Source organism: Mastigoproctus giganteus, chromosome 7 (assembly GCF_048544385.1).
Source record: "Mastigoproctus giganteus isolate SK-2022 chromosome 7, ASM4854438v1, whole genome shotgun sequence".
Taxonomy (NCBI): domain Eukaryota; kingdom Metazoa; phylum Arthropoda; class Arachnida; order Uropygi; family Thelyphonidae; genus Mastigoproctus; species Mastigoproctus giganteus.
The window spans coordinates 128,574,076-128,602,073 of NC_143581.1; the positions used below are offsets into that span (position 1 = coordinate 128,574,076).

General features: G+C 36.0%; 1 protein-coding gene across 2 annotated transcripts in view; it reads right to left on the reverse strand.

Annotated features, from left to right (window-relative positions):
• Positions 1-2,207: 2,207 nt before the first annotated feature.
• Positions 2,208-27,998, reverse strand: part of lqf (epsin homolog lqf) — a 222,510-nt gene continuing 196,719 nt past the window's right edge. Inside the window, exons 9-10 of one of the 2 annotated variants that reach the window (XM_090377895.1) lie at positions 20,038-20,088; positions 2,208-2,542 (exon numbers count right to left, since the gene is read on the reverse strand). In XM_090377895.1, coding sequence (XP_090234021.1) covers positions 2,304-2,542; positions 20,038-20,088 — 290 coding nt within the window. In that variant the 3' untranslated portion in view covers positions 2,208-2,303. The remainder of the gene's footprint in view (positions 2,543-20,037; positions 20,089-27,998) is intronic. The other variant, XM_090377896.1, reaches the window with a different exon arrangement.

Consider the following 27,998-nt stretch of genomic DNA (forward strand, 5'->3'; position numbering starts at 1 on the left):
TAAAAGTATGGTGACCTCATCTGAAAAAGAAGGCAGAGTTTCTTGAAAGGGTCCAAAGATGGGCAACTCACATGGTGAGATCAGCAAAAGGGCAACCGTACGAGAAAAGACTGATTATGTGGGCTACAGAGAGCTTTGGCAACTAGCAACCTTAGAGGGAACCTGATTGTGGTTTTTAAGGTTCTGAGAGGGGTTAATAAAAAATGAAGGTTGAATTTTCGCTATTTTAAAGAATACCAGAACTAGTGGCCATAAATTCAAATCACAAGGAAAGAAGTTTAGACTAGACTGCAGGAAGCTCTTTTAGCCAGTGAGTTATTGATTACTGGAACAAGTTGCTTCTGCAGGTAGCTGAGACTGGAAATTTAGAAAAAATTAAAAGGTCGATGAATAGTTACCTATGTGAGGAAGGAAGCACGTAATTTGTATTTTCTTGTCTACATTTTATTTACCTTTTCTTTTTCCTTTTTTTTTTTTTTTTTTTTGGCTGGTACAGCAAAAGCCTGTGGCTTGCTTGCACTATATGGTCAATACTAACATGGTTAGTACTAACATTGCTAAAGAGGACACAGTCAGATGGCTGGAATATAATAAATGGGTGTGGAATATATAATCTTCTGTGATGCATGAATAAAAGCATTCATATCCGATATTTACAGTACATGTCACACCATAGACTCACCAACCTGAGGTTAGGTTTACATCCAGCATTCAGTTTATTAAGACTATTATGTCTGCAATATTATTTAATGCAATTACTCCTGCATAATACTAGTAACTTAGAATTATGTAAGCATAATTTTATTAGATTATACTGCAAACAAAGTAGTCTTATCCTTGTAATTTTGCATAATAATAAAAAAAACATACACAGGAAATGTTTCTGGTTGTGATCAATGTTAACTATTCAAAAAAGAATGAGGACAGTTATAATTTTAAAGCAAGTTAGGATGCTCAAATGTTTCAAGTAACTTGAGTTGTTTTGCAACAAAACCTTAAGTTTATAAGGAACAGACAACCTTATGTTATCTGTTCCTTATAAAGAAAAACATACTTTCTAAATAAATATGAAGGATCATTTAATGGTGATCACTTTCCATTGTTTCACTTGAATAGATAAAATAAAATTTAACTTGCATGAATTTAAATAATTAAATAGCCTTTTTAAATTTATAAAAAAAAGCAGATGAAATTCAAACAGACAGATTAGAAAAAATGCTGCTCTCCAACTAAATTTTCAGTGAAATGATCACATTTGTTGAAATAAATGAAAGTAAAATTTACAAAAAATACTCCAGTAACCCAAACATTTTTATGTCAATTTTGACATTATTTCAAAATCCTTGGGGAGATCATTGGCAAGTCTAGAAGAAGTAATAAAGTGTTTAGAACATTAAAGAGCTAATTATGATATAACTACTATTATTTTTAAATGAATTATAATTCTTTTGAAAATTGGAAGAAATTCTCACCTTGGAGATGTTAGTGACTGTCCATGTAGTATTCTGGTAGATTGGCAAGAGATGAATGAAACCCAGGAATGTTATAAATAGTTGGATTTTACAAACAGATTATAAAATATATATGTTCAAAAGTTATAGAATTTATACTGCTTGAAGAAGGTTATAATACAAGTTCTATAAATTCCATAACCACAGGTATATTAGTTCTGGAATTTATTGTAACAAGATGTGTAATAACTGTTCTAATAATCATTTTCTTACTTGAGAGTTAACCTTTTCCAAGGGATATCTAAACATCATCAAAATCAGAATGAAAAATGGTTAGGTTATTGGAATTAAATTTTTTTTTTTTTTTTTTTTTAAATAAAGTATTCCTTTAATTTATTTCAATAAACTTGAGTACAGTACTTTTTCTTAATCTGTTTCTTAGAATTAGTTATTCCCACACATTCTTCTCCCAAGAAATTAAAACACATGTAATTTATATAAATATGAATTTAATCTATCTGTTCTGAGAGAGAGAGAGAATGAAATACAAAAAAAAAAAAAAATAAATAAAAAAATAAGAAAAACTGAATAAAGAATGAAAAGAGAAACTGTACATAAAGACTGAAGTTCCAAGTTAAGTAGTATGATACTATACAAGTATATCTTTCTCAAAACAGTGTGAAATATATATATATATATAAAAAAAAAAAAAAAAAAGGAAACAATACTTCAATGGAAAGAATACATGTTGTCATTCCCTCACCCGCCAGAAGCATCAAATTTTGCAACATTTGCCATCATTCTAAGGCAGTTTTTTTAGGCAAATTTTACATTAGTGCTAGTAGACATTCCTCACATAAATGGATTATTAGCAGGGGGAGTTGGAGCCTTTGGATATAAAGGTGCCCCATCAGACATTTGCACAAGGGGTGCCAAGAGGTCAGCACTTGCAAGTTGAGGAGATGGCGACACGCTAAAGGCAGGAAACTGACTTTGAGCACGTAGTTGGTTAATTGTTGGAGGTGGTGGCTTTATGGCTTGAAATGGATTGTAGCCAACTGGAGAAAATGGATTAGTGTTACCAACAACAGCTGAAATTTGAAAAAAAGTAACAAATTAAAAAACTGATTTGCATACATTACTATTAAAAATTTACCCCAACACCAAATTTTAACAATAAAAAATTAAAATTTTCATTTTTAATGATTTGTAGTTTTATGAAATAAATCATATTATTAATCCTCATTCAGTATCACAGTATTCTTATTAATCATGGTTGAAATATATAATAAATATATTTATTTGAGAAACATGATGAATCAATGAGCCAAGTTATATAAAAGCACTTTTAAACTTGTGACGATATTAGCTATCCAGCTCTGAATGCACACATTAGTAGGCATAGTGGAGTGGTCAGGAGCGTGAGTGTAGTAGCACGTGCTCTTTGAGTGGACCGCACTTCAAGCCCGTGACTGCTAAATATAATTAAAATTTGTATTGATGATTTACTGTAAACTCCACTGACCTGGTGGTCGTCCTGGAGTATAAACAAGAACATTTTTATTACAAGCATTTTTTTGAAATTGTCAAGGCAACAGAATTTATACTGCTACCAAAAACAGAGAATCCATCCTTCCCTGACTCAGTTTAAACCTTTCTCCTACTCACCATTAAAACAGTTTTATTTTGTGAAAATAAATAGAAACAAAAGCTATGTAAAAACAGGAATTTAAAAATTCTGCAAATTTCTACTTATTTTCATTAACAAATTGGCTACCAAGTGTGCTTGGTCTATGAAGCAAAATAAGGATGTGGCATAATAGCATGTTCTGCATAATGTATAACCATGTTATGCAAGCTGTTAAGTGGAATTTTTATTTATTGATTTGAAATTGTTTTTCTCTAACTTTTGATTTAAATTTAGTAGTGTAGTATTTGTTTGTGATTTCCTGATTAATTTGGTGTATTTATTCTTTACTTGGCCTTTAATTGTTTAAAACCCACAGTCGATAGGATTGTATCAATAGGAATGCTCGAATTCTGCAGCTATTGTTTTAGTATTAATACAGCAGATACTGGAAGTTTCTATATAGCTTGTAACAGTGTAGTCAATATCAGAAGTGGATTATAAACTAATTTATATACTTACATGTTTTAATAATGTAGAAGTTAGTGCAAATGCATCATATCAGTACACAGCTAAACTCTGAATTAGCAAATTTTTGCAAAGGCAGCATCTTTTAAGTTATATCTCATATTGAGAATACCTTCACAACGAGTTGCCATGATATTGCACTACTTCTAATAAGTAACACTCCACCAAAAGGAGAAGACTTTTGTTACTTATTCTCAGCAGATATCATGGCAACTCATTGTGAAGGTATTCACAATATGAGATATAACTTAAACGATGCCGCCTTTGCAAAAATTTGCTAATTCAGAATTTAGCTGTGTACTAATATGATGCAGTTGAACTAACTTGTACGTAGTCTAATTCTCTTGCAACCTGAGGCATAAGCCCTTAATGCACTTTAGTGTTTTAATAACTTAACTTTGTCACGTAGTCCGGAACGTACAACAGTAATATTCATACAGCTTTTATTATCGATGATTTGGCATAGATATACTATTGCAAATAGGTTGTGCGAGAGTTTGAATCACATAGGCAACAGACAGTGAAATTCATTATCTATTATAACTACTTAGAAATTACAAAAGTAATGTTATAAGATGCTATAACATTATAGTGTTACAGGTAACCCTCGTATAACACGGTAGTTAGGTTCCTATAAAATCTCATTTAGTGCAAAACCTTGTTATACGGGACTAAGACCAGTAAAAAAGGGGGGTTAAGTTCCAAAAGCTAACAAAAATACATAATTTTTTTTATAATTATCAAAAAAACTTTTATTAAAAATAGCAATAACTAAACAAACGTCTTACAAACTGTGATACATATATATATCAGATAATGTATATTAATTTAATTTTCTTCCTCTTCATTGCTGCTAAGCACAATCAAACAAGAACATTTTCACTGTTGCAGAAAATCTTTACCTTTTGAACTTTCTTCTGCAGCATCTAGATTTCATGTAACTTCTGCTCTCTTTAAAATAATCAGTAATCTGGGTTGGTTTGATTTTGCTTGATAGATATTTGTAAACTGCATGATATGGAGCTAGGCATTTTTGAAGCACCCTTCTGAACTCTGTGTTCCTTTCAGTCAAAGGATCAGAATTCAAAAAAATAAGATTCTAATTTCTAGGCTACGTTTATGCCTTCCCATATGCTTTTTTAGTTATTAAACTCTGGAACTTCAGAATTTTCATCTGTACTATCCATCATCTGAACTGATTTGGTTTACCTCCAATCAAAATCCACTATGGCAGCCTCTTTTTCTTCCAATACTTCTTGAACGTCTTCAATAGCCATATCGTCAAAACCTTCTCCTCCTACCGACTTCGCAAGTTCTACTATCACACCAATTCCGTATTCTGCTTGTTCGACCATATTTCCTGAATGAACCGACTCTGGCCATATATACATGCACATGTTCATTCACGGTTTTACTTCTTTGAGCAATAAAGCTGTGATTCTGATACAGTCCACAATTGAGAAATGTTCCCGTGCCTCCATCATTTCAAGATTCGGAATCAATTATTTTTTCCAAAATATATTATAACGATTTACTAATGTAATGAGTTTTAAAGGTAGATATAATGCCTTTATCTAATATTAGGCTGAATTAAAGAGATTGTATTAGGTGGTAAGAACATTACTTCAACGTCTTGGATGGCAAATCCTTTGGATGGCCTGACACATTAACCAATAGTAATAAAACTTTGAAACCTAGATTTTAAATAATTTTCCACAACTGGCACAAAACAATTTATAAACCATTCTTTAAATAAACAAGCAGTTACCCAAATTATTCTTAAGTTCCTTAGGCATAATTTAGGGCTGGAATTTAATTCACAGCAAAGAAATTATTCCAATCTAGTTCTTAAGTACAAAGTTTAGTAATATATATATATATGCAGAAAAACTTATAAATGGTGAAATAAAAACCAATATAACCTTACAAAAACCTTAAGTCACAAACTGCATGCTTTGAAGCCAATTTTTTATGGTCTCAAACAAGCACAAGTTCAATAGCACACAATCAAGGGGTAGATTTTTCTCAGCCTGGTCTGTGCTTGTTAACAGAAGACACAGCTTCTACAGGGATGGGGATACACTTAAATAGAAAGGGTGCGAGAATATTTGCTGATGCTATCGAGGCAGAGTTAGGTGGGTTGGAAAACTGCTAGCTTGGGGGATACACGGACTAATAGATTAACAGTAGCCGCTGGCAGAGATGAAAGTAATTCTTGCACTGCTTCTATTGAAATGCAATTGAGCAGCAACCTGGAAAGAAAGGCAATGGGGATTTCCAGGATTGCTGGTAGACGTAGTAGAACAGGTAAATACATGAGCTATGTTGGGGTAACTAAGAGTAGAAACAGGTGCATGTATACTTGCATGTACACCAAATGCTAGGAGTATAGTTAATAAATTTGTTGAGCTTGAAGTGCTAGTCAAGACATCAAAAGCAGATATCGTTGGGATATCAGAGACGTGGTGTCACACAGACATAAGCAGTGCACAATTGGAATTTAGGGAGTACAATGTATACAGAAAGGATAGACAGGACAGGAAGGGAGGAGGGGTTATGCTGTTAGTTAAGAGACACATGAAATCTAAGGAAGTGCATCCAATTGATGTTGGTGGACAATGCAATGTTGAATCTGTTTGATGTGAGTAAGCACACCAAACAGATTCAACATTGCATTGGTGTGACATAAGCACTGGGAAAGGAAAAATGAGAGTATGCGTGTGTTATAGGCCTAATGAATCTGATGAGTATAATGAGCAATTGTGAAGAGAAATAGATGGGCCAGTAAATCAGAGTGTCTTATAATGGGGGATTTTAATTTCCAAGAGATTGACTGGAATTTGTGGGTTGGTCACTCACACAAAAGCAAGACTTGTGGATTTATTGGATGAATGTTTTCTACAGCAGCATGTTTGGGAGGCAACTAGAGGGAGTAATACTCTTGATCTAATTACCAGTAGTGATTCTTCATGAATTAAGAATCTACAGATAAAGGAACCACTAGGTGGCAGTGATCACAGTGTGCTGAAGTGGGATGTACTAAGAGGTAACTACCATCAGAGGCAAAGGAAAGGGTTTTTTGCTTTCGTAAAGATGACTATGGTGGTCCAAGAGAGTATTTAAAATCTATACGGTGAGACCAACTGATGATGTTACCAACAGCAAATTCAAAATGGGAAGCATTCAAAGAAATAATCTTGGAAGCTACTAGGCTTTTCATACCAACTAAGAAATACTGTTCAAGATTTAAGCCTAAATGGATGTCAGATGAACTAATTGGACATGTGGCAGAGAAGAAAAATGCATGGGATACATATAAATTAACAGGAGACAGAAGCCTATGATAGATATAAACTGGTCTGTAACCAAGTTGCAACGGAGGTTAGGCAGGCAAAGGATGTAAAGAAAAACAGCAAAGAGTTCTTTACTTATGTAAATTCTAGAAGGAAGGGGATGAATCAAATTGGTCCACTTGATATCGATGGTTCAGCTGTTGATGATCCTGTTCAGGTAGCTAACAAACTATATGAATATTTTGCATCCACATTCACACATGAGAAGTTATTCAGAGAGGGGAATGCAAAAGGTGTATTAAAGTCTGGCAGTAAGCTAGATAATCTTATAATAACTGAGGTGGAGAAGAAATTGTTGAAGATAAACATAAGAAAGGCACCTGGATGGATGGAATCTATTCAGTTATATTAAAGGAGGCAGCAAAGAAAGTAAGCAAACCCTTAGCCATAATTATTACAGCTTCCTTGAACTCAGGGGAGGTGGCGCCTCCGTAGCTAGGAGCAGCAGTGCATAGTACATGCTTGTTGATTAGACCGGGGTTCGAGCCCGTGACCACCAAATACGGAGGATACGGAAAGATCAGGAAATGACCACCGCATATCCCCAGAGCAATATGGCCTTAGTTACTAATGCTCCTAAATAACAACAACAACTCAGGGGAGGTACCCATGGACTTGAACTGTGCAAATGTGACCCCAATCCACAAAAGAGGATCAAAGGGAGACAGGTAATTACAGACCTGTTAGTTTAACTTCTGTTCTAGGGAAATTAATGGAGGCACTGGTTAAAGAAGCATTGCAAGATCATCCAGACAAGACTTCAGTTATGAAGACTTAATATCAAGACTTAATAACCCATACTTGGACACAACATGGGTTATTAAGGGGAAGTGTTGTCTCATGAATTTGATTGGACACTATGATGTAGTCACAAAGGAACTGGATGCAAAGAATAATTTTGATATCATATATTTGGATCTTAGAAAGGGTTTTGATAATATTGCACATGGAAGACTGCTGCAGAAATTGGAGCAGTGTGGCATTGGAGGCAATTTGCTGCTATGGATAAAGGGATGGTTGAGTGGGAGAAGACAGAGTGGTAATCAATGGCCACTGCTTTCTGTGGACTAATGTTATTAGTGGAGTCCCCCAGGGTTCAGTGTTGGGTCTATTGTTGTTTTCTGTATGCATTAATGATATTGATGATGGTATATTAGGTCAGTGTTTCTCAATCTTTTTACTCTCGTGGCACATTTTCCAAAGAAGAAAAATTTCGCGGCACACCTACGTAGTCATAGAAGAAATTTCTAAATTTCGCGGCACACTTGGAAAATTTTGCGGCACACCCTTTGAGAAACACTGTATTAGGTCAATGTCCAAGATTGCAGACAATACAAAGGTCAGCATACTAATGACAGTACGCTGCTGCAACAGGATCTAGAAAAGTTGAGTAGATGGGCTGAGAGGTGGCAACTGAAGTTTAACATTGACAAATGTAAAGTATTGCATATGGGAAGCAGTAACCCCAGAGTAACGTATCAACTGTTTGGTACTACACTGACAGAGGTAGAGAGTGAAAAGGACCTGGGATAATTGTGCAAGCAGATATGAAGTTTTCTGAGCAGTACAGACAGTCTGGAAGAGTAGCTCATGGTGTCTTGTCAATGATATATAGGAATTTTTCTAGCAGTGATAAGGAGTTGATTATCCCCTTGTATAAGGCAATGATCAGGCCACACCTTAAGTACTGTATACAAGTCTGGAGGCTTCATTTTGAGATGGCTGTAGAGCTGTTGGAATGAGTACAGAGAAGGGCAACAAGATTAGTGGATGGAACAAAGGTTTGCTCTTACGAAGAAAACTTTAAGTTTTGCAAATTACAGTGTCTGGAGACTAGGCACCTGCGAGATGATCTTATTGAGGTGTATAAAGCCTTGAATGGTTTGAGCATGCTCAATGCTGATGTGATTCTTCCTCTTGCTCAGAATAATCGCCTGAGTGGGCATAAATTCAAATTGAGGAAAGACAGTTGTAGGATAGATGTGCGGAAGTTTGCCTTTGGCCAGCAGGTGGTTGATTGCTGGAACAAACTTCCATCTGTCATTGTAAAAGTTGATAGCTTAAACAGATTCAAGGCAAAATTAGACAAACATTTGGAGCGGGTGGATGAGTGAAATGAGAAAGGGGTGTTTTTTTATTTTGGCTGATGCTATATAAGCTTGCTTTTTTGCATCATGTGCCCTTGCTAACTTGACATGGGGATTTCCCAATCATTTGTTTTTGCATAATGACTAGCAAGTCAACAGTGGGGATTCACAAGAAAGAATGGAAATGCTGAAAATTACAAACATAATAGCAGGGTTTTTTCTGCACAAAAGCTCAAAAATATCATGTTATGCGAGGTTTTCCGCAATTCTCTAACCATGTTAGAGCGAAATCATGTTGTGCAAAGATTGCTGCAATTTATCAATCGAGTCAGAGCAAAGTGTTGTAGAAGTACTATCTTATATGTGGGTTGCCTGTACAGTACCTTAAACTTGATAGGAGATACGGAATTCATATAACTTAATAATAAAATAAGAGGAATTACCTCAATGATATTATGTAAAACACCTCAATGCTGACACTATCCGTTATTCAAATTAGTATAAAAATAATTTAAATGAATTCTTTACACTAGCAAAAACTGATGAATCAATGCCCAAACCAAAGGTCCAAGAGCTCCAGAAAAGTGATCCCAAAATACGTCAATCCACCAACAAACCCCTATGAGAAGACATTAGTGGTCCATACTGAAGCTGACTGGGCTTTTCTACGTGACTCTTGATCACAGGATAGTAAAACAAAGTGCATGGCAGAATTGAAAAAGAGAAATTAGTTGTTATCTTAGCACATGCGTTTTTTTTGTTTGGTAGTTGTTGGCGCATAGGCTTCTCTGGCCATAATGCACCTACCAAGGTTTTTGCAGTACTTTGATCCAAGCCCTAGGTGGGAATCGAACCCACGACCTTTGGGTTGCCAGGCAGGCACTTTACCCACCCGGCTAGCCCGGCCGGCTGGCACATGCGTACAAAGGACCGAGAATCAGAAATAGGATAGGGGAGACACACATTAATCAAATTTTGATGTAATTTAATTTCAAGGGTCTCTGCAATCAATAATTTTCTTGGATGTTAAGTATTTTTGCTTCACTGAATAGAAATGTATAGCCTTCATTGACTGCATGGAAGGTGAGTTCAGAGGCAGCCGAACAGGAAGCAAGGATAGATGCTGAATATTGCTTAACCCCAATATCGTGTACATTATGTGGAGCCTTGGTAGGAAGAGTTGCAATCTTTACAAGATATGTTATATACTAAATCATTTAGTATATAACATAATCATTTAGTATATAACATTTAATTGGAACGTGGAGGACAACTGGACACGGCTATTATTTAGAACTGTATGTAATTTCCTCGGTCTAGATAATTTTTAATTCTGTATCTTTGAAAAGTCTATCCAATCGACTATACCACTGTTCTATGTATGGACAAGAAATATTTTTTTTTTTATTTGTATTACTATTGTTGGTTTTATGTAACCTATTTTCAGCTTGTATTCTAATTTGATGTATTATAGGTAGGGGATAATCCACTTTGAAACCTGTTAAAATTTTTAACTCTGTGTTTAATGCCGATTCAGTGAAAATATTTGTAAGCATTAAGAAATTGATTTAAAATAATCGACCTTTTATATATAAAAGGATGATGACTGTTGTAGCGTAGCAACATACTGGTATTAGTGGGTTTTCTATATACACTAAACTGAACTTTATTCATATGAGCAAGAGTCAAGTTTAAAAAATTTTATGATTTCATTGCAGTATCTTTGTTTCTAATGTGCAACTTAATTTTGAATAGATATTATTAAAGGTAATATCAGTCAGTTAGTTTTGCTATAACAATGTACATGTGTTCCTAAAAATCGCTGCTTGTGGAAAAAAAAAAAAAAAGAGATAGCAGCAGAGCACTCTACCTTGACAAGATATGAAGTTTGCTTGTTGGACGTGCGTGTGGTGAAGAATTATAGCAAAGAGGAAGGAGGGTTATCATTTTTAGGAAAAAATGTTGTTACACAGTCCTGCTTTTCTTTCTTCTGCGCTGGCTTAAAATAGCTATCTAGCTTTTGTTGCTTTTCCTGCCTCCTTGCATACAAGAGCTGCCTGTGTGGTTCCAAATAGGTCTGAATGCCACGAAGTGCTATCCTATTATGTTCAGGATTATAATCAGCATCTTCAATCCACTGCAGGTGCTTTTCAATCCCACTTAAAGCAGCTGATAACTCTGCTCTGTTTTAAGTTCTCATGGGAAGCCTGATGGACTTCGTCATCGTCCTCATCTTGACTTTCCACTTGGTTGGATGCAACAAGTTGTTTGCAAGTCTTCAGTAAATAGATCCTCATTGTGAGACTCTAGAAGCTCTTGTGCACCTCCATTTTCTACTTCCTCGAAACCAACTTCTTTTCCAAGAGCAACACAACTTGCTTTGATTTGTTTATTTGCTCTGAAGGTTCAAAGCCTTCAAAATTGCAAATTAAATGAGGGACAAGTTTCTGCCACACGATGCAAGCATTCTTTTTTTTTTTACATCATTCCAGGCTTCTATAATCATATCAATGGCAACTTCGATATTCTTCCAAAACTATAGCAGTTTGTGCCTTGCCACCTTCAGTAGCATCAATTAACTTCATGAATGTTTACCATAAATAGTAAGCCTTAAAAGCTGCTATCACACTGGTCAAAGAACTGTAGTATAGAGGTTGTGTTTAGAAGTAAAAATATACTGATATTCGGAGAGAGTTCAGCAAACGTCTGAGATGGCTTGGTGCATTATCAAGAATTAAGAATTTCGAAATCGAAGTTCTTCCAGCAATAATTCTTGAAAACATCATGGTAAGCTTCAACTAAAATATATAGGCTGTGTTAGCGTAACCAGGAGTAGGAACAGGTACATGTATATCAAATAAATTTGATGAATTTGAAGTACTTTTTTTTTTTTTTTTTTTTTTTTTTTTGATTTGGTAGTTGTTGGCGCATCGGCTTCTGTGGCCATATTGCACCTCCCAAGGTTTTTGCAGTACTTTGATCCAAGCCCGAGGCGGGAATCGAACCCGCGACCTTTGGGTTGCCGGGCAGGTACTTTACCCACTCGGCTAGCCCGGTCGGCTTTGAAGTACTGGTCAAGACATCAAACGCAATATTATTGGAATATCAGAGACGTGGTGTCACATATGTAAAGAATGTAGAATTCAAATTTGAGGAGTACAATGTATACAGACAGGATGGGAGGGGAGGGGAGGGGAGGAGGAGGCAATGTTGAGTCAGTTTGGAGTAACAAGCAAAAATTATGGTAGGAGTGTGTTATAAGCTGACTTTGAAGAGTACAATGAACTATACAGAGAAATAGAGTGGGCCAGTATATCAGAATGTCTTATAATGGGGGATTTTAACTTCCCAGATATTCACTGGAACTAGTGGACTGATCACTCACACACTAGCAAGACTTTTGTGGATTTATTGGATGATTGTTTTCCACAGCAACATGTTGAAGAGGCAATGAGAGGGAGTAATAATATTGATCTGATTATCAGCAGTGATTATTCATGCATTAAGAATTTGCAGATAAAGGAACCACTAGGTGGCAGTGATCATAGTGTACTGATGCGGGATTTACTTACAGCTGTAACTACCATCAGGGATAAAGAAGTGTTTTTGCTTTTGTAAAGGTGTCCTATAGTGGTCTCAGACAGTTTTTAAATTTTATACAATGGTACCAACTGATGATGTTACCAAAAGAAAATTCTAAACAGGAAAGCATTCAAGAAATTAATCTTGGAAGTGACTAAGGAAGCAACTTTAGGCCTAAATGGATGTCAGATAAACTAATGAGACTCGTGGCAGAGAAAAAAATGCATGGGATGCATATAAATTATCAGCTGACACAGAACCTGTGGTAGATAAAAGCCAGAAGTTTACCACTCTCTAACAGCAAACCAAATGATTTTGTAATAACTTAGAGAAAAGTGGAATAAAAATTGTTAAAGTTAAACATAAGAAAGGCACCTGGGGTGGATGGGATCCATCCAGTTATATTAAAGGAGGCAGCAAAATAAGTAAGTAAGCACTTAGTCATAATTATGAGAGCATCCTTGGATTTAGGGAAAGTCCACATGGACTGGAGATGTGCAAATGTATTCCCAATTCACAAAGGGTGACACAAGTAATTACAGACTTGTTAGTTTAACTTCTGTTCCAAGGAAAATAACGGAGTCACTGGTTAAAGAAGCATTGCAGGATCATCTAGACAACACTGCAGTTCCACTATAATGAATACTATGATTTGGTCACAAAGAAACTGGATGCAAAAAATAATTTTGATATTATATACTTGGATTTCAGGAAAGCTTTTGATAGTGTTGCAGATGGAAGACTGCTGTACAAATTGGAGCAGTACGGCATTAAAGGCAAGTTGCTGCTATGCATAAGGGGATGTTTGAGTGGGAGAACACAGTCTTAATCAATAGATACTGCTCTTCATGGACAATGTTATTAGTCCCCCCCCATGGAAAGTTCCCAGGGTTCGGTATTGGGCTCACTATTGTTTTCTTTATCAATGATATTGATGAAGATATAAACTGTGCTGCCACTTTATTAGGTACACCTATGTGTGAGCCTCCTTTAGCCTTCAAAACAGCCTAAATTTGTCTAGGCATGGATTGAACAAGATGCTGAAAACGTTGTGCAGGAATGGAATACCATGCAGACATGAGTGTGTCATGCAGTTCCTTGAGATTCGATGGAGGTTTAGGCCTGCAGCGAACAGCCCTTTCCAGCTCATCCCAAAGATGTTCAATAGGACTGAGATCCGAGGACTGAGTGGGGCACTGTAGCAAAAAAAAGTCATTGTCATGTTCCTGGAACCATTCCATAGTGATTCGGGCTTTGTGGACCGGTGCGTTATCCTGCTGGAAGTAACCATCTGACTGAGGATAAACTGTCAACACGAACGGATGCACTTGGTTAGCAACGATGTTTAGGTACGATGTGGCATTCAGACATGAATCTATGGGTATCAATGGACCCAATGTATGCCAAAAAAACGTTCCCCACACCACAACCTTGTCCCCACCACCTTGCACAGTAGTTGTCAGACATAACGGGTTGATGGATTCATGTTATTTTCGCCAAATTCTGAGCCTTCCATCAACATGATGCACCAGGAAATTCGACTCGTCAGACCAAGCAACTGTTTTCCAATCCTCGATAGTCCAGTGCTGGTGTTGCTGTGCCTACAGGAGGCATGCTCTCTTATTCTTCACCAATAACAAAGGTACGCGATGTGGCCATCAGCTGTTGTAGCCCACCCATTTGTGACTAGTGGTCCATTGCAATATTTTGTTCTACACACAAAGGTTGTATTCTGACGTGATGTGTGACACTGTGGCCAGTCTGTTTGCTTTCACAATTCCAGCCATCCTCCTCTGATCTCTCTGATCAACAAGCGATTTTCTTCCACAGGAGTGCCGTTGAGAGGATGTTTTCTGTCCGTTGCACCATTCTCGATACACCCTTGAAACTGTGGTGCGTATAAAGTTCAGGAGAACTGCAGTTTCAGAGATACTTTGTCCAGCACGTCTTGCACTTACTACCATGCCACGTTCAAAGTCCGTTAGATCACTCCTTTTCCCCATTCTTGCTACGGTTTGTACTTAACTGATACTAGAAATGTTGTTCTGCTGGATTTATATCCACAACTGTGGTCATGTGACTTGCAACGTTGTGGGATAAACCAGTTGTGTGCACAGCAGGGGTGTACCTAATAAAGTGGCAGCACAGTGTATCAGGTTTAATGTCCAAGTTTGCAGACAATACGAAGGTTGCCAGTGTTGTTAGTAACAGTACACTACTACAACAGAATCTCGAAAAGTTTGCAGACAGGTTGAGAGGTGGCAACTGATGTTTAACATTGACAAATGCAAAGTACTGCATATGGGTAACAGTATCCCCCATTGTAACATACCAACTGTGTGGTACTACATTCAGGTTAGTGGAGAATGAAAAAGACATGGGGATAAATGTGTAGTCAGATATGAAGTTTTCTGAGCAGTGCAGACAAACTGCTAGAGCAGCATTGAGGTCTTGTCAATGATATACAGGAATGTTGCTAGCAGTGATAAGGATAATTATCCCTTTGTATAAGGCAATGGTCAAACCACACTTTGAGTACTGCATACAGGTCTGGAAACCTTATTTTAGGAAAAATGTAGAGATGCTGGAACGATTACAGAGAAAGACAAGATTGGTGCAGGGAACAAAGGGTTGCTCTTAACAAAAATGCTATCAGCATTGAACTTGCTCAAACCATTCAAGGCCTTATACACCTAAATCAGATCACCTGTGAGGTGATCTGATTGAGGTGTATAAGGCCTTGAATGGTTTGAGCAAGTTCAATGCTAATGGCATTCTTACTCTTGCTCAGATTAAGTACCTGAGGTGGCGTAAATTCAAATTGAGGAAAGACAGTTTTAGAACAGATGTGTGGAAATTTTGCCTTTAGCCAATGGGTAGTTGATTGCTGGAACAAACTACCATAGTGGAAGTTGATAGCTTATATAAATTCAAGGAAGAACTGGGAAAACTTTTGGAGCAAATGGATGTGTGAAATGGGAACACTTTTTTCTGGCTGATGCTGTATAAGCTCGCTTTCTTGCATCATGTCTCTACTAATGCTAATATCATATCTGTTAGTGAAGCTATCTACCAGTCTGTCTGTAAAATATCAACAAAATTTCAGAAGAAATCATGCAAAATTTCCTATATATTATAACATCAGAAAAAGGTAACAAGTTTTTCTGGTATACTGTACACCAAATGTGATTTTTTTTTTTTTTTTTTTTTTTAAATACAATGTGCAGTGCTAGTTCAGCATTTCATAGTGACAATTGATGTAATACATGTGGAATTTTTATTTACATCTTTTGTCAGAGAAAAGTCTTCCTCCTCTGAGTTATGCTAATCATGCAGCATACTGTTCAGAAATGTGCCCCAATAGTGAAAAAAATGCAGTTATGAGAGAGGTAGCAATAGTTCTGAAAGCCAGTCACTTATAGTTGCTACAGATGGCAGTAATCAAAGTGATTCCAAGCTATATCCCATTGTGGTGGAATAACATAGTTGAGGGAAAAAGTTTAAAAATCAAATCGAAAACAGCTTGCTGTTAGTACCACTACTGGAAGGTAACTCTACAGTAGTCCTCTTCATTGGGCATCTTCTATACAATCTGAAAGCATGTGGGTTTCCTTTAAAAAAAATTGTCTTACACACTGTGTTGATAATGGCCCTGTTATGGTAGGACTAAAAAAAATTGCAATAGCAAAAGTTATAAAAGAGGAGATTGAGCACCTGATGGTAACAGGCTGTCCTTGCCATTTCATTTATTTGTGTAGTGGAAATGGGGTTCCATGCCTTCCTGTGAAAATGATTGTATATTTGGTGGACATCTACCACTATCTAGCAAGAAGTTCTAAAAGTAAAAATAGATTTAAACAGTTTCACAAAATACATACCATTTCAAGTGAAAAAAAAAAAAAAAAAAAATTTTTTTTGGGGGGGAGCAACAGTATATGGTGGCTGCTCTTGTAAATGTTTAATTAAACTGAAATAACGGCATTTTTCAGAGTTTCAAAATTAAAGTACAACAATCACTAGTGAATGGCATTGATGTGTCCAAATCTAATTCATGATCTAAGAGTAGTTTAGAAATGAGAAAAATTAATAAACTCCCAAGAAAAAGAACTTCTCACCTACAGACATGTGATGAAAGTAATTCTAAACAGGTCAAGCAATCCAATAACTCCAGGCATGTTATCCTCACTTGTACAGAATATCTATTAACGTTGCTCTCTTTCTGGCTTGAATAAAGCCATTTCCTTGCTTCTTTTAAATGTTATGCCAACATTTTAAAATTTTGGTCCATATATTGAGGTCATTACTACTAGATATGTTGAAGAATGTTATGTGCATATTTATTATACCAACACTTGTTAAATCTTCCACTTCCATTTTGGAAGTGGATTACTATAGCAGACTAAACCAGAAGGATTATGACTTAGTCACGGGCATTTCTACCACCACGGTCATGGAAAGTCTTAAACAAGAGAAGAAACTTTCAGTGAGAAAATGTTTTATTTTTTTTTCTTTCTTTATTTCTTGGTGTTGTTAGTGATGCCCAGTGTGAGAGGATATTCAGCCAGGTGAGAAAAACAAAAACTGTGTTCAGATCTTCTCTTTCTTTGGATATGCTCCTGACAGCAAAGTCTAGGCAGCAGAACCACTGTTATAAACAAAACTTTCATTTCTCGATAGTCTTTCTTGAAGCAATCATATTCAATTGGTGTCTAAGAGACAATCTAAATAGAAATCCACATATAAAATTCTAGGTGTTAATTTTTGAAAGCAAAGTGAACTGTTAAACAATCCTATGGCTGTATTTTAATATAAAATTTGTATACTGTCAGCGAAATTTACTTTCAGCCCGCCACCCCGCGTAGGTAAAAAAATCATCTGATTTCCTGTTGCTTATGGTAGCTGCTCTCCAACTTTTCAAATTTTAAAATTGGCAGCTATGCATTTAGATGTTTCTTTGAGCCAAATGCAATAAGAATTGCATCCCATGATTAATTATGCTGGCATTTCTAATTTAAATTTAACTTTGCCTATTGAGATTGCATTTAAATTATCATAGTGCAATATTCAATAATATACTCTGTGTAACAGCTCATAACAAACTGCTGGAATTGCACATTTAATCTAGAAGCAGCAGTGTGATCTATTGTGACTATGACTTTAACAAAGTATCTGACAGACCCCATATTTTATTTTTTTATTTCTGAAAATAACTTTTTAATTTTATTGTACTCTGCATCATATATTCTAATGATTGACCTTTTTTAATGGATTGCAATGCTTAATAAATGTATTTTTTTAATTGAAAAAAAAATTCAAAAACATTATGTATTCAGATAATCAATTGCTACAGTGCCAATATAAAATATTTATTAGGATGATTAGTTTTTTTTTTTATATTATTCCTTCAATTATAATTTATTGCTGCTTAACATGCAAACCCAATCTTGTCTTGTTTATACATTTATTATTGCTCCTTGTTCTTTCTTTTCATTCTATATTTCTAGTTCTGGTAATTTATGCAACTACACCTAACATTTATATATATCTCTATTATACACAGAGTTGGCTTTGAATTAGCAATCCACCCCCCATGTAGGTTCAAAGTCAGCAATAGCTGATATAAGATTGTAGTTCATACACATGGCAATCAGTTTTTGAGTGTTTGCAAGGAAGAATGGGTCAGCATATCACGTTTGGAAATATCTTTAAAACTTCAAACACAATGATTGCAGGGCAAGAGGTGCAGATACCTCATCTCAACAACAGCCAACATGGTTAAGTGCTCCCATTCTGTGAGATCACTACTATGACTTACTCAACAGAGGTCAAAAAACACCCAGAAGTCACACCGGCAGCCATGCGTGGTTGGCCCCCTCTGGTGAAGATTACATGTCTCATCTCGTAACACAGCAAGGTAGCTCAACTACAACCCAGTACAATGTTGGAATAGCAAGACTAATATCCATATAGTCTGTGGCAGTAGACTGCCATCACTGGTACCAGTACTCACTGCAAGACAAGAAACACACACCTCGCACAGGTGCATCAGCACACTGGACCATCAACATGTGGAAATCTTCACCTGGGCTGATGAATCCTGTTTCCAACTCTATCATGTAATGGGTGATCTGTATTTGGAGAAATGCAGTATGAGGCTACAGCACCTTGATTCACTGTTGGTGTGGAGACAGTGGTTATGATTTGGTAACTGTTTTTTTGGCATGTCCTGGTCCTCTGATCACCATTAATCAACAGCATGATGGGAATGACTGTCTTTCTATTGTTGATGACAAGTACATCCCTTCATGATGACTGTATCCAGACAACCTGTGTCTATCAACAAGAAATGCACCAGGGCCTGGGAGGTTTCTAGCTGGTTTCGCTAGCATGAAAATTAATTCGCCACCCACTAATAGCTATCCGATCTTAATCCAACCGAGAGCATGTTTTGGACCTACCTGAAAAGGACATTCGATGCTATGTCCATCCACTTGACATGTGGACATTACTGAATATAGTGTACATTGCATGGGTAGAACTACTAGACGCTTTCTGCAGTACACACCAAGATGTGTACAGATTGTAATTTATTTATTTTATGAAACTGCAAATAAATGCCATTAATGCAAGAGTTTGTTATAATATTATAACAAACTCCTTGCATTAATGACATTTATTTGCAGTTTCATAAAATAAATAAATTACAGAAAACATTTTATATAATAGTTCAAAGATTATCTAACTTTCATCAGCAATGGCATCAGTCATCTGATGAGAGGGACCATACCTGTTCGAAGCTGAAGACAAAAAAGCTGTAACAAATAAAGTGATCATGATTGGTCAGATCCTTTTCACCCATAATTCCAAGTAAACAATATATCACTCCCTAAATTGCTTGAGTAAATAGTCATGTATAATTGGGAAGGCAGATAGAATTACAGTTACTGAGCAGCACCATTTAACAGAAAAATTTTTGAACTGGCAATTAACACGCAATATATTTCACTGAAGAGTTTGTCAGACCAGGTGCTACTGCTGCCTAGTTGACGTTCACATTTATACAAAGGCAAAAAAAAAAAAAAAAAAAAAAGCGGAATAATTAAGTATAAGTGCCCTATTAGGCATAGTGAATTAAGAAAATATACTAATTAAGAAATTTCGGAATTCCAATCACGAAGTCCCACACAGGTACTTATGTTTTAGATATTTTAGTTCAGAGAAGTACCCTAAGAGCATTTCTGAAGTTTCCTCTTTTTTTTTTTTTTTTTTTTTTTTATATCAAATACTAAATAAGGATACCATAATAATACCTTTTCAAAAACTTGATTAAATGAAATTATACATAGAAAATGACAATGGAAAAGTACTGTGTACTAGAATCCTGTATCAGTCAGGTACAGGTTACTCACAGTGCGGGTCAGCTCTTCCGTAATATTGCAGTTCACAGGTCAGGTGCTGTTCTAGTATTTGAACATAAATAATTTAATACAGTAATACCAAAAATTAATATATTAACTATTAAAGTAACACTATTTGCTAAATTATCAAACAACTGCCAACTTTTGACTTTCAAAAAACTAGAGATCAGACAATTGCAAGCAGGAGGAAAACAAAAGGTTTTGGGCCAAAACAGGTTTTTATTAATCCATACTACAGTATAAATTAAAGTTCACTGGCAAAATACACATTTTATATTAAAATACAGTCAGAGGATTTTACCAATACAACATGTTTTTAAATATTAGCTTACCTGACATTTTCTGTGTGGATTTCTGTTTGGACGACATCAACTGATTTTGATTGTTTCTAGAAAGATACTGTTGCAGACTTGGTTATCTCTTCAGAAATGTTGAGGAAGTTTTGTTTTAACCCATTAGCACCTGGTGTACTCATATGGGAACACTAATTCAAAATGTTATTATTTTGAAAGTGTCACAATTCCATGAAATATTTCTCTATATTGTTTATCTATAAACATCAGGAAATGATTCATATACCACTGTCAGCAATAGATGTCTTCAGTACCAATCTTGTAACCGTTGCAAGAGGCCGATTTATTTTTCTAGTGACTCAAGGAAGTTATCCAATTTTTTTTTAATAGTGTTTATTAATTGTCTGTTTTACAATCAAGCATAGAGTCACAATATATGCTGTAAGCAAGAACAAAATTTCATTTATTACATTTTTTCTAGTTATTTATTTATTTTTTTTTGTTTATATCTTACTGTCCTCAAACAGGGATGGTAGACGTTACTGTATATAAGTTTTATTTTTGTTTACAGAGAATCATAAACCGGGCGATAATGGAACCGATGATTTTTTATGGCAAGAAGAAATACACCAGACTTCAGGAAGCTATTTTGAAAACATTGCAAATCAAGAATCTAATAGTAATGAGGTCTTTGAAATTTGCATATTACCTCTAAATTTGGATGAGTTGGCAATTGTGAAGAGTTCGATGAAGATGTTTTGCAGGACCTTAATTCATTTCCAAAAGAAATTCCTAGTTCTATCAAAGATACCAATGAAAGAGATGTTCCAGGAGAGAAAAGTGGTAATGATTCAACAGTTCAACAATATATCTTGATTTCGAAAAAGCAAAATGGCTGAAGGATAAAATTATATTCTGGATAGAAATCCAGAATATGCACCCTTCGGAACAAACAAACTTTATTTTACAAGTGAGTTAGATGCTGTGAAAAATGACTTAAAAGATTTGTTCCCCCCCCCCCACCCCAAATATTCAAAAAACTTTTTAGTGATGAATTCGTAAACTATACATGCAAATAAATGATAAAATATGCTTGACAAAAAAACAATCATGAATTTACTATCGCCAACAAAGAAATCAGAAGTTTTATTGTAATATTGCTTTTGACAGGATAATCACAACCTTCCTCAAGAAAGAATGTATTGGTCATTGGACAAAGACTTGGGTGTTTCATGCACTTATAATGCCATGTCACGAGTTTGATATCTAAAAATAAAGAGATTGGTACATCTGGCCAATAACGATGAAATTGAAATTGTCAAGATCGAATGTACAAAGTTAGGCCAATAATGAATATGCTCAAAAAACAATTTTGCCAGTGGGATTTTTTTTCACAAGGATCATCTATTAATGGTGAAGTGTTTTGGGCATAATCCAGCCAAACAATTTATCAAGGGGAAACCAGTGAAGTTCAGTTACAAAATTTGGATGATAAGTAGTTCTGAGTATTGCTATGCTTTTGATGTCTGTTGTGGAAAACCAACTAAAGAAACCGAAAATGTGAAGAGTATACTTGTAGGTGCAAGAGTGGTTATTGATTTATTGGAACACGTGCCGGATCCATCAAACCAAGTAGTTTTCTTTGACAATTATTTTACAACATACTCAATGATATTTTTGAAAAAGAAGAAATATAAGAGCTACAGAAACTATAAGGGATAATGGAGTTCAATACTATTATGGCATCTAAATAAATGAACAAAAAAAAAAAAAAAAAATGGAAAGATGTACTTATGACTATATGTTTGATGTCATCAACTGCATATTTTGTATCAAATGGAACGATAACAATGTATGTTCTATTTTTACCAATTATGATTTTGTTGAACCATAACAATAAGTAAAATGTTGGTCAAAAACTGCAAAAGCTAAGGTCGTTGTTGTCTGGTTTTTAGGAGCACTAAGGCAATATTGCTCGGGGGATATGCGGTGGTCATTCCCTGACCTCTCCGCATCCTCTGTATTCGGTGGTCATGGGCTCAACCCCCAGTCTAATCAAGAAGCGTGTGCTACGCGCTGCCGCTCCTGACCACCTGACTACGGAGGCGCCAAGCTGAGGTCAACGTAGAACAAACTGCATCATTTGCATCATATAATAATGGAATGGGTGGCGTAGATGCCCATGACCAATGTATATCTTTGTACAGGATAGCGATAAGAGACAAGAAACGGTGTTGGGTCTTGTTTACATACATGTTAGATGTGTGTGAAAGTTGCACCAAATGACAGCAGAGATAAAAATGAATCAATTAGATTTTCGTCGAAACATCGTACGAAGTTATGTGAAAGATACTGCATCAACACGGCAATAAGAAGCGAAAAGCTGGAAATTCCATGAAAATTAGTGAAGGCCATCACTTTCCAGAAAAACTTTTACAATTAAACAATTAAAATGTTGTGTTTGTCATATGAAAGCTAGATGGTCATGTAACAACTATCAGTAAACAATGTGCACTGAAAAAGTTTGCTTCGAAAAATACCACTTATCTGCCTAATGTCCCCATTTGAGGACGACTGTTTTTCTAAAAAAAATAAATATATTTTCTTTGAAATTTTGGTATTGTTTGTTTCCTTGACTTATAATCTCACCATAATATTGAGCAAAATGAGTTTTGATAGGTAGTTTTTTTCATAGGCGTTAATGGGTTAATGTGCTGCTGTTCAGATTTGGCAAGGACATTTCTATAGCTTCACCAGAAAGAGAAGAACCGAATTCAATTTTTTTTTTTTTTTTTAACCTGGTTAATTCTCATAGACCCAGCACTGCTATTAGGCAATGTTAAAATTCCAAGAATGCCTTGGGGTAATTTGTTATATTTCAAGCTTCCTTATGCACTTTCAGTTCCCCAACCAGTCAACATCATACATCAGTCCTTTCTTCTTTCATAATGGAATCTGATAGGCTCTCCCACTGAAACTGACAGAAACTATACTGCAAACAGAGGCTGACTGGCCATAAGACTTAGCAGTGAAAACCCGGTGGGCTGGAGGCCAGTGTGATTTTCAGTATTACACTGCGACCTCTGATACATTCTATTTGTTGTCTAATATACGAAAACTAAATGTGCAAATATCATAATAAGAAAAATATGGATCTTCCTTGTTCACAGATATATACGAGTAAAGTCATTTGGAAATGTTTTGTTTGCCTCTATAGTAGTCACATTGATGTACTATTAATTAATTATAGTTTACTTTCCTGAAAATGGTTTGCTATTTTAATAAAAATTTCTTATTTCACTTTTAATAAAGTGAAATAAGGAATTTTTTTAAATAACTGATAAGAATGGAATGCAAATGAAAATTTAAGGAGGGGCAAGAAATGGAAAGACAAAAAAGAAAACTGAAGCCAGACGCTGCTGCGAGAACATGTAAAAAATTAACTAATTTATTCTGTATTAATACAAAATATAAACAAATACGGACACGAAAATGGCACATTTGTTGGATTCAAATGTTATTCTACATGAATTGACACTGACGGCACTGAAAGAAAAAAAGCATGGGCAATAAAGATGAAGCTGAACAATAACTTGAAGCATATGAAGAGAAATATGTCAGGAAGGAGAAAGAGAGCCAATTAGAAAACTGGGGTAAACAATCAAACTAAATGAAGATATTAAAATTAATGATTATGATAAACAAAATCTAGATGTTGTTGAAGATATTACTATTATCAATGGCCACATAGTGCAAGGAAGCTGGTGCAGCATAAGCCATAGGCTTATGCTGCACCAGCCAAAAAAAAAAAAATAATAAATAAATAATAATAATAATAAATAAATAAAATAAAGAAAAATAATAAAAATAAATAATAATAATAATAATAATAAATAAATAAATAAAATAAAATAAAGAAAAAATAAATAATAATAAGACAAAAGGAAATAGACAACCTATACATTTCCCTCCTCCACTAGGTAATTCAGCTGACCTTTGAATTTCCCCAAACTGTCAGCTTCTACCACCTGTATAGGTAACTTATTCCAGTACTTTATAACTCGCTGGCTAAAATAAAACTTCCTGCAATCCAGACTAAATATCTCTCCTGGTAACTTGAATTTATGGCCCCTAGTTCTAGAATCATTTATAACCATGAAAATGTCATAAATTTTACTTTTGCCTCTCAGAGCCTTAGCATTAGCATTAGCATTAGTAGAGGCATTTGATGCAAGAAAGCAAGCTTATGCAGCATCAGCCAAAAAAAAAAAAAAAAAAAAAGTAACATAAATAAATAAAAATAACCACTTCCACTTCACCCCTCTGTTCGTTCGAAATACCTGTCCAGCTGAGCCTTAAACTTATTTAGGCTATCAACTTCCACGACAAGGGATGGAAGTCTGTTCCACCCACCAACCACCCGCTGGCTAAAGGCAAATTTCCGCACATCTATCCTACATCTGTCTTTCCTCAATTTGAATTTATGCCCTCTCAGGTGATTTTTCTGAGCTAGAGGAAGAATCCCATCAGCATTGAGCATGCTCAAACCATTCAAGGCTTTGTACACCTCTATCAGATCACCCCGCTGGTGCCTAGTTTCCAGACACTGTAATTTGCAAAACTTAAGCCTTTCTTCGTAAGAGAACCCCTTTGTCCCATTCACCAATCTAGTTGCCCTTCTCTGTACTCGTTCCAGCAGCTCTACATCCTTCCTGAAATGAGGCCTCCAGGCCTGTATACAGTACTCTAGGTGTGGCCTGACCATTGCCTTATACAAGGGAATAATCACCTCCTTATCCCTGCTAGAAAAATTCCTATATATCATTGACAATACACCATGAGCTACTCTTGCAGCTCGTCTGCACTGCTCAGAGAACTTCATATCTGCCTGCACCACCACCCCCAGGTCCCTTTCATTCTCTACCACTGTCAGTGTAGTACCACAGAGTTGATACGTTGCTCTGGGGTTGCTGTTTCCCATATGTAGTACTTTACATTTGTCAATGTTAAACTTCATTTGCCACCTCGAAGCCCATCTGCTCAACCTTTCCAAATCCTGTTGCAGCAGCATAGTGTCAGTAGTGTCCTTGACAACCCTGCCAACCTTCGTATCGTCTGCAAACTTGGACATTAAGCCTGATATACCATCATCAATATCATTTATAAATACAGAAAACAATAAAGGCCCCAATACTGAACCCTGAGGGACTCCACTAATAACATTAGTCCACGATGAGCAGTGTCCATTGATTACCACTCTCTGTCTTCTCCCCCTCAACCACCCCTTTATCCATAGCAGCAACTTGCCTCCAATGCCACACTGCTCCAATTTGTGCAGCAGTCTTCCATGTGCAACAGTATCAAAAGCCTTTCTAAGATCCAAGTATATAATATCAAAGTTATTCCCTGCATCCAGTTCTTTTGTGACTGCATCATAGTATCCAATCAAATTGGTCAGGCAAGACTTCCCCTTAACAAAACCATGCTGTGTCCTAGCTATAACTGAAGTCTTGTCTAGATGATCCTGCAGTGCTTCTTTCACCAGTGCCTCCATTAATTTTCCGGGAACAGAAGTTAAACTCACAGGTCTATAATTACTTGTGTCAGCCTTTGATCCCCCTTTGTGAATTGGGGTCACATTTGCACATCTCCAGTCAATGGGTACCTCCCCTGAGTCCAAGGAAGCTCTCATAATTATGGCTAAAACACCTCGATCAAGTATCCTCTAAGATGCCTATTTTCCAAGCTCTGCAATCCACATATTTGAAATCTTTCCTCATATGGATGCACTTTTGCCAATCTCACCAGGCGAGTTACCCATCTTTGGACCTTTTCAAGAAGCACAATGCCTTTCTTTAGGTGCGATCTTCATACTTGAACACAGTATTCCAAGTGTGGTCTAACAATAGCCTTATATAATGGGATTATGACGTCCTTATCTCTATTAGCAATTGTTCGATAAATTATCAATAGGACACCATGGGCCTTCCTTGCAACCTGTCTACAATTCTAGGAGAATTTCATGTCTGACTGTATCATAACACCCAAGTCCTTTTCCTCCACTACTGGCTTTAGTTCAACTGCACCAAGTGTATAAGTTACTTTGGGGTTACTGTTCTTCAGATGTAATACCTTACACTTTTCTGGATTAAAGAATAGCTGCCATTTTTCTGACCATCCCTGAAGTCTATCTAGGTCACTCTGAAGCTCTGCTTGGTGGTGATCATTAACTACTCTACGAATATTTACATTACTGCAAATTTAGACATCACGCCCTCCATCCCTTCATCAATGTCATTTATGAAAATCAAACACAACAGTGGTCCTAATACTGATACTTGGGCCACCCCACTTCTTACATCATATGAGGAATAACCATTTATCACAACCCTCTGCCACCTGCCTTGAAGCCACCCTGCTATCCATCTAAGGATTTTTCCTGTGTTCCAACCTGTTCCAGCTTATAAAGTAACTGCTCGTGTGGGACTGAGTCAAATGCTTTGCTGAAATCCAAATAAACAATGTCGAAATTATTCCCTAAATCCAGTTCATGAGTGATCCTGTCAAAATAGCTAACCAGATTAGTTAAACATGATTTTCCCTTACAAAACTATGCTGAGTATCTTCCAGAATTCCATTTCTATCAAAATGATCCTGAATTCCACTCTTCATCATTGCCTCCATGATTTTCCCTACTACTGAAGCTAGACTGACCCACCAATAATTTCCCACTTCTCTCTTAGAACCACCCTATGTATTGGAGATACAGTGGCACTTTTCCAATCCAACAGAATCACTCCATTGTCCAGTGATGCTCTCATAATTAGCCTCAATGAATGCACTCAACTTGCTGCCTCCCTTAAGATTATAGGGTATATGCCATCAACCCCAGTAGCCTTAGAGGTGTAGGCTTGAAAGTTTTTTCATTAAATAAATGTGAAATTTCAATATCATTAATTACATTTTTTCAACTTCACTCCCATAAATTCTCATTGACACAAAGGATTTTTCTTCTGTAAATATCGATGCAAAGTAACTGTTGAATTCATCTGCAACTTCAGCTGGGGTATCTAATACTATCCCACATTCATTACATAATGGTCCAAGCTGGTTTGTATTTCTCTTTGTATTTATATATGTGAAGAATTCCTTATCTTCACTCTCTTTGCCAGCAATTTCTAATAATCTGCCAGCCTAACCTTTTGTGGCATTATTACAGATTAATTTGTAGCTGTTATAGGCTTCAGTACTTTTAATTGCTCTAACTTTTCCATGCCATCGTTTTCTGCTCAAGTAATCTGACAACTTCCTTATTCATCCAACTTGGAATCTTCCTAGTTGAGTATTATTTTGAATGGTATATAAGTATTCAAGGCTTCTGTTATTGTTTTAAAAGTATACCATAATTCAATTGTATTTGCTCTCTGTGCAATATCTACCCAGTTAGAGGCTATGTAGCACCTTAAGTCACCATAATTTCCTTTCCTGATATTATAACCCATTCCTCTGCCTTAAAATGTAAATTGGAATATCATCAGTTCGGCTGAAACAAGAAGAAGAAATGAATCACTTATAAGTTTATCAAGTGGAAATCTGCTGTACACTAAGGGAAACAGTGAAAGGAGTGAAGGTGGAGTTGGGTTTCTGGTCCATAAAGAT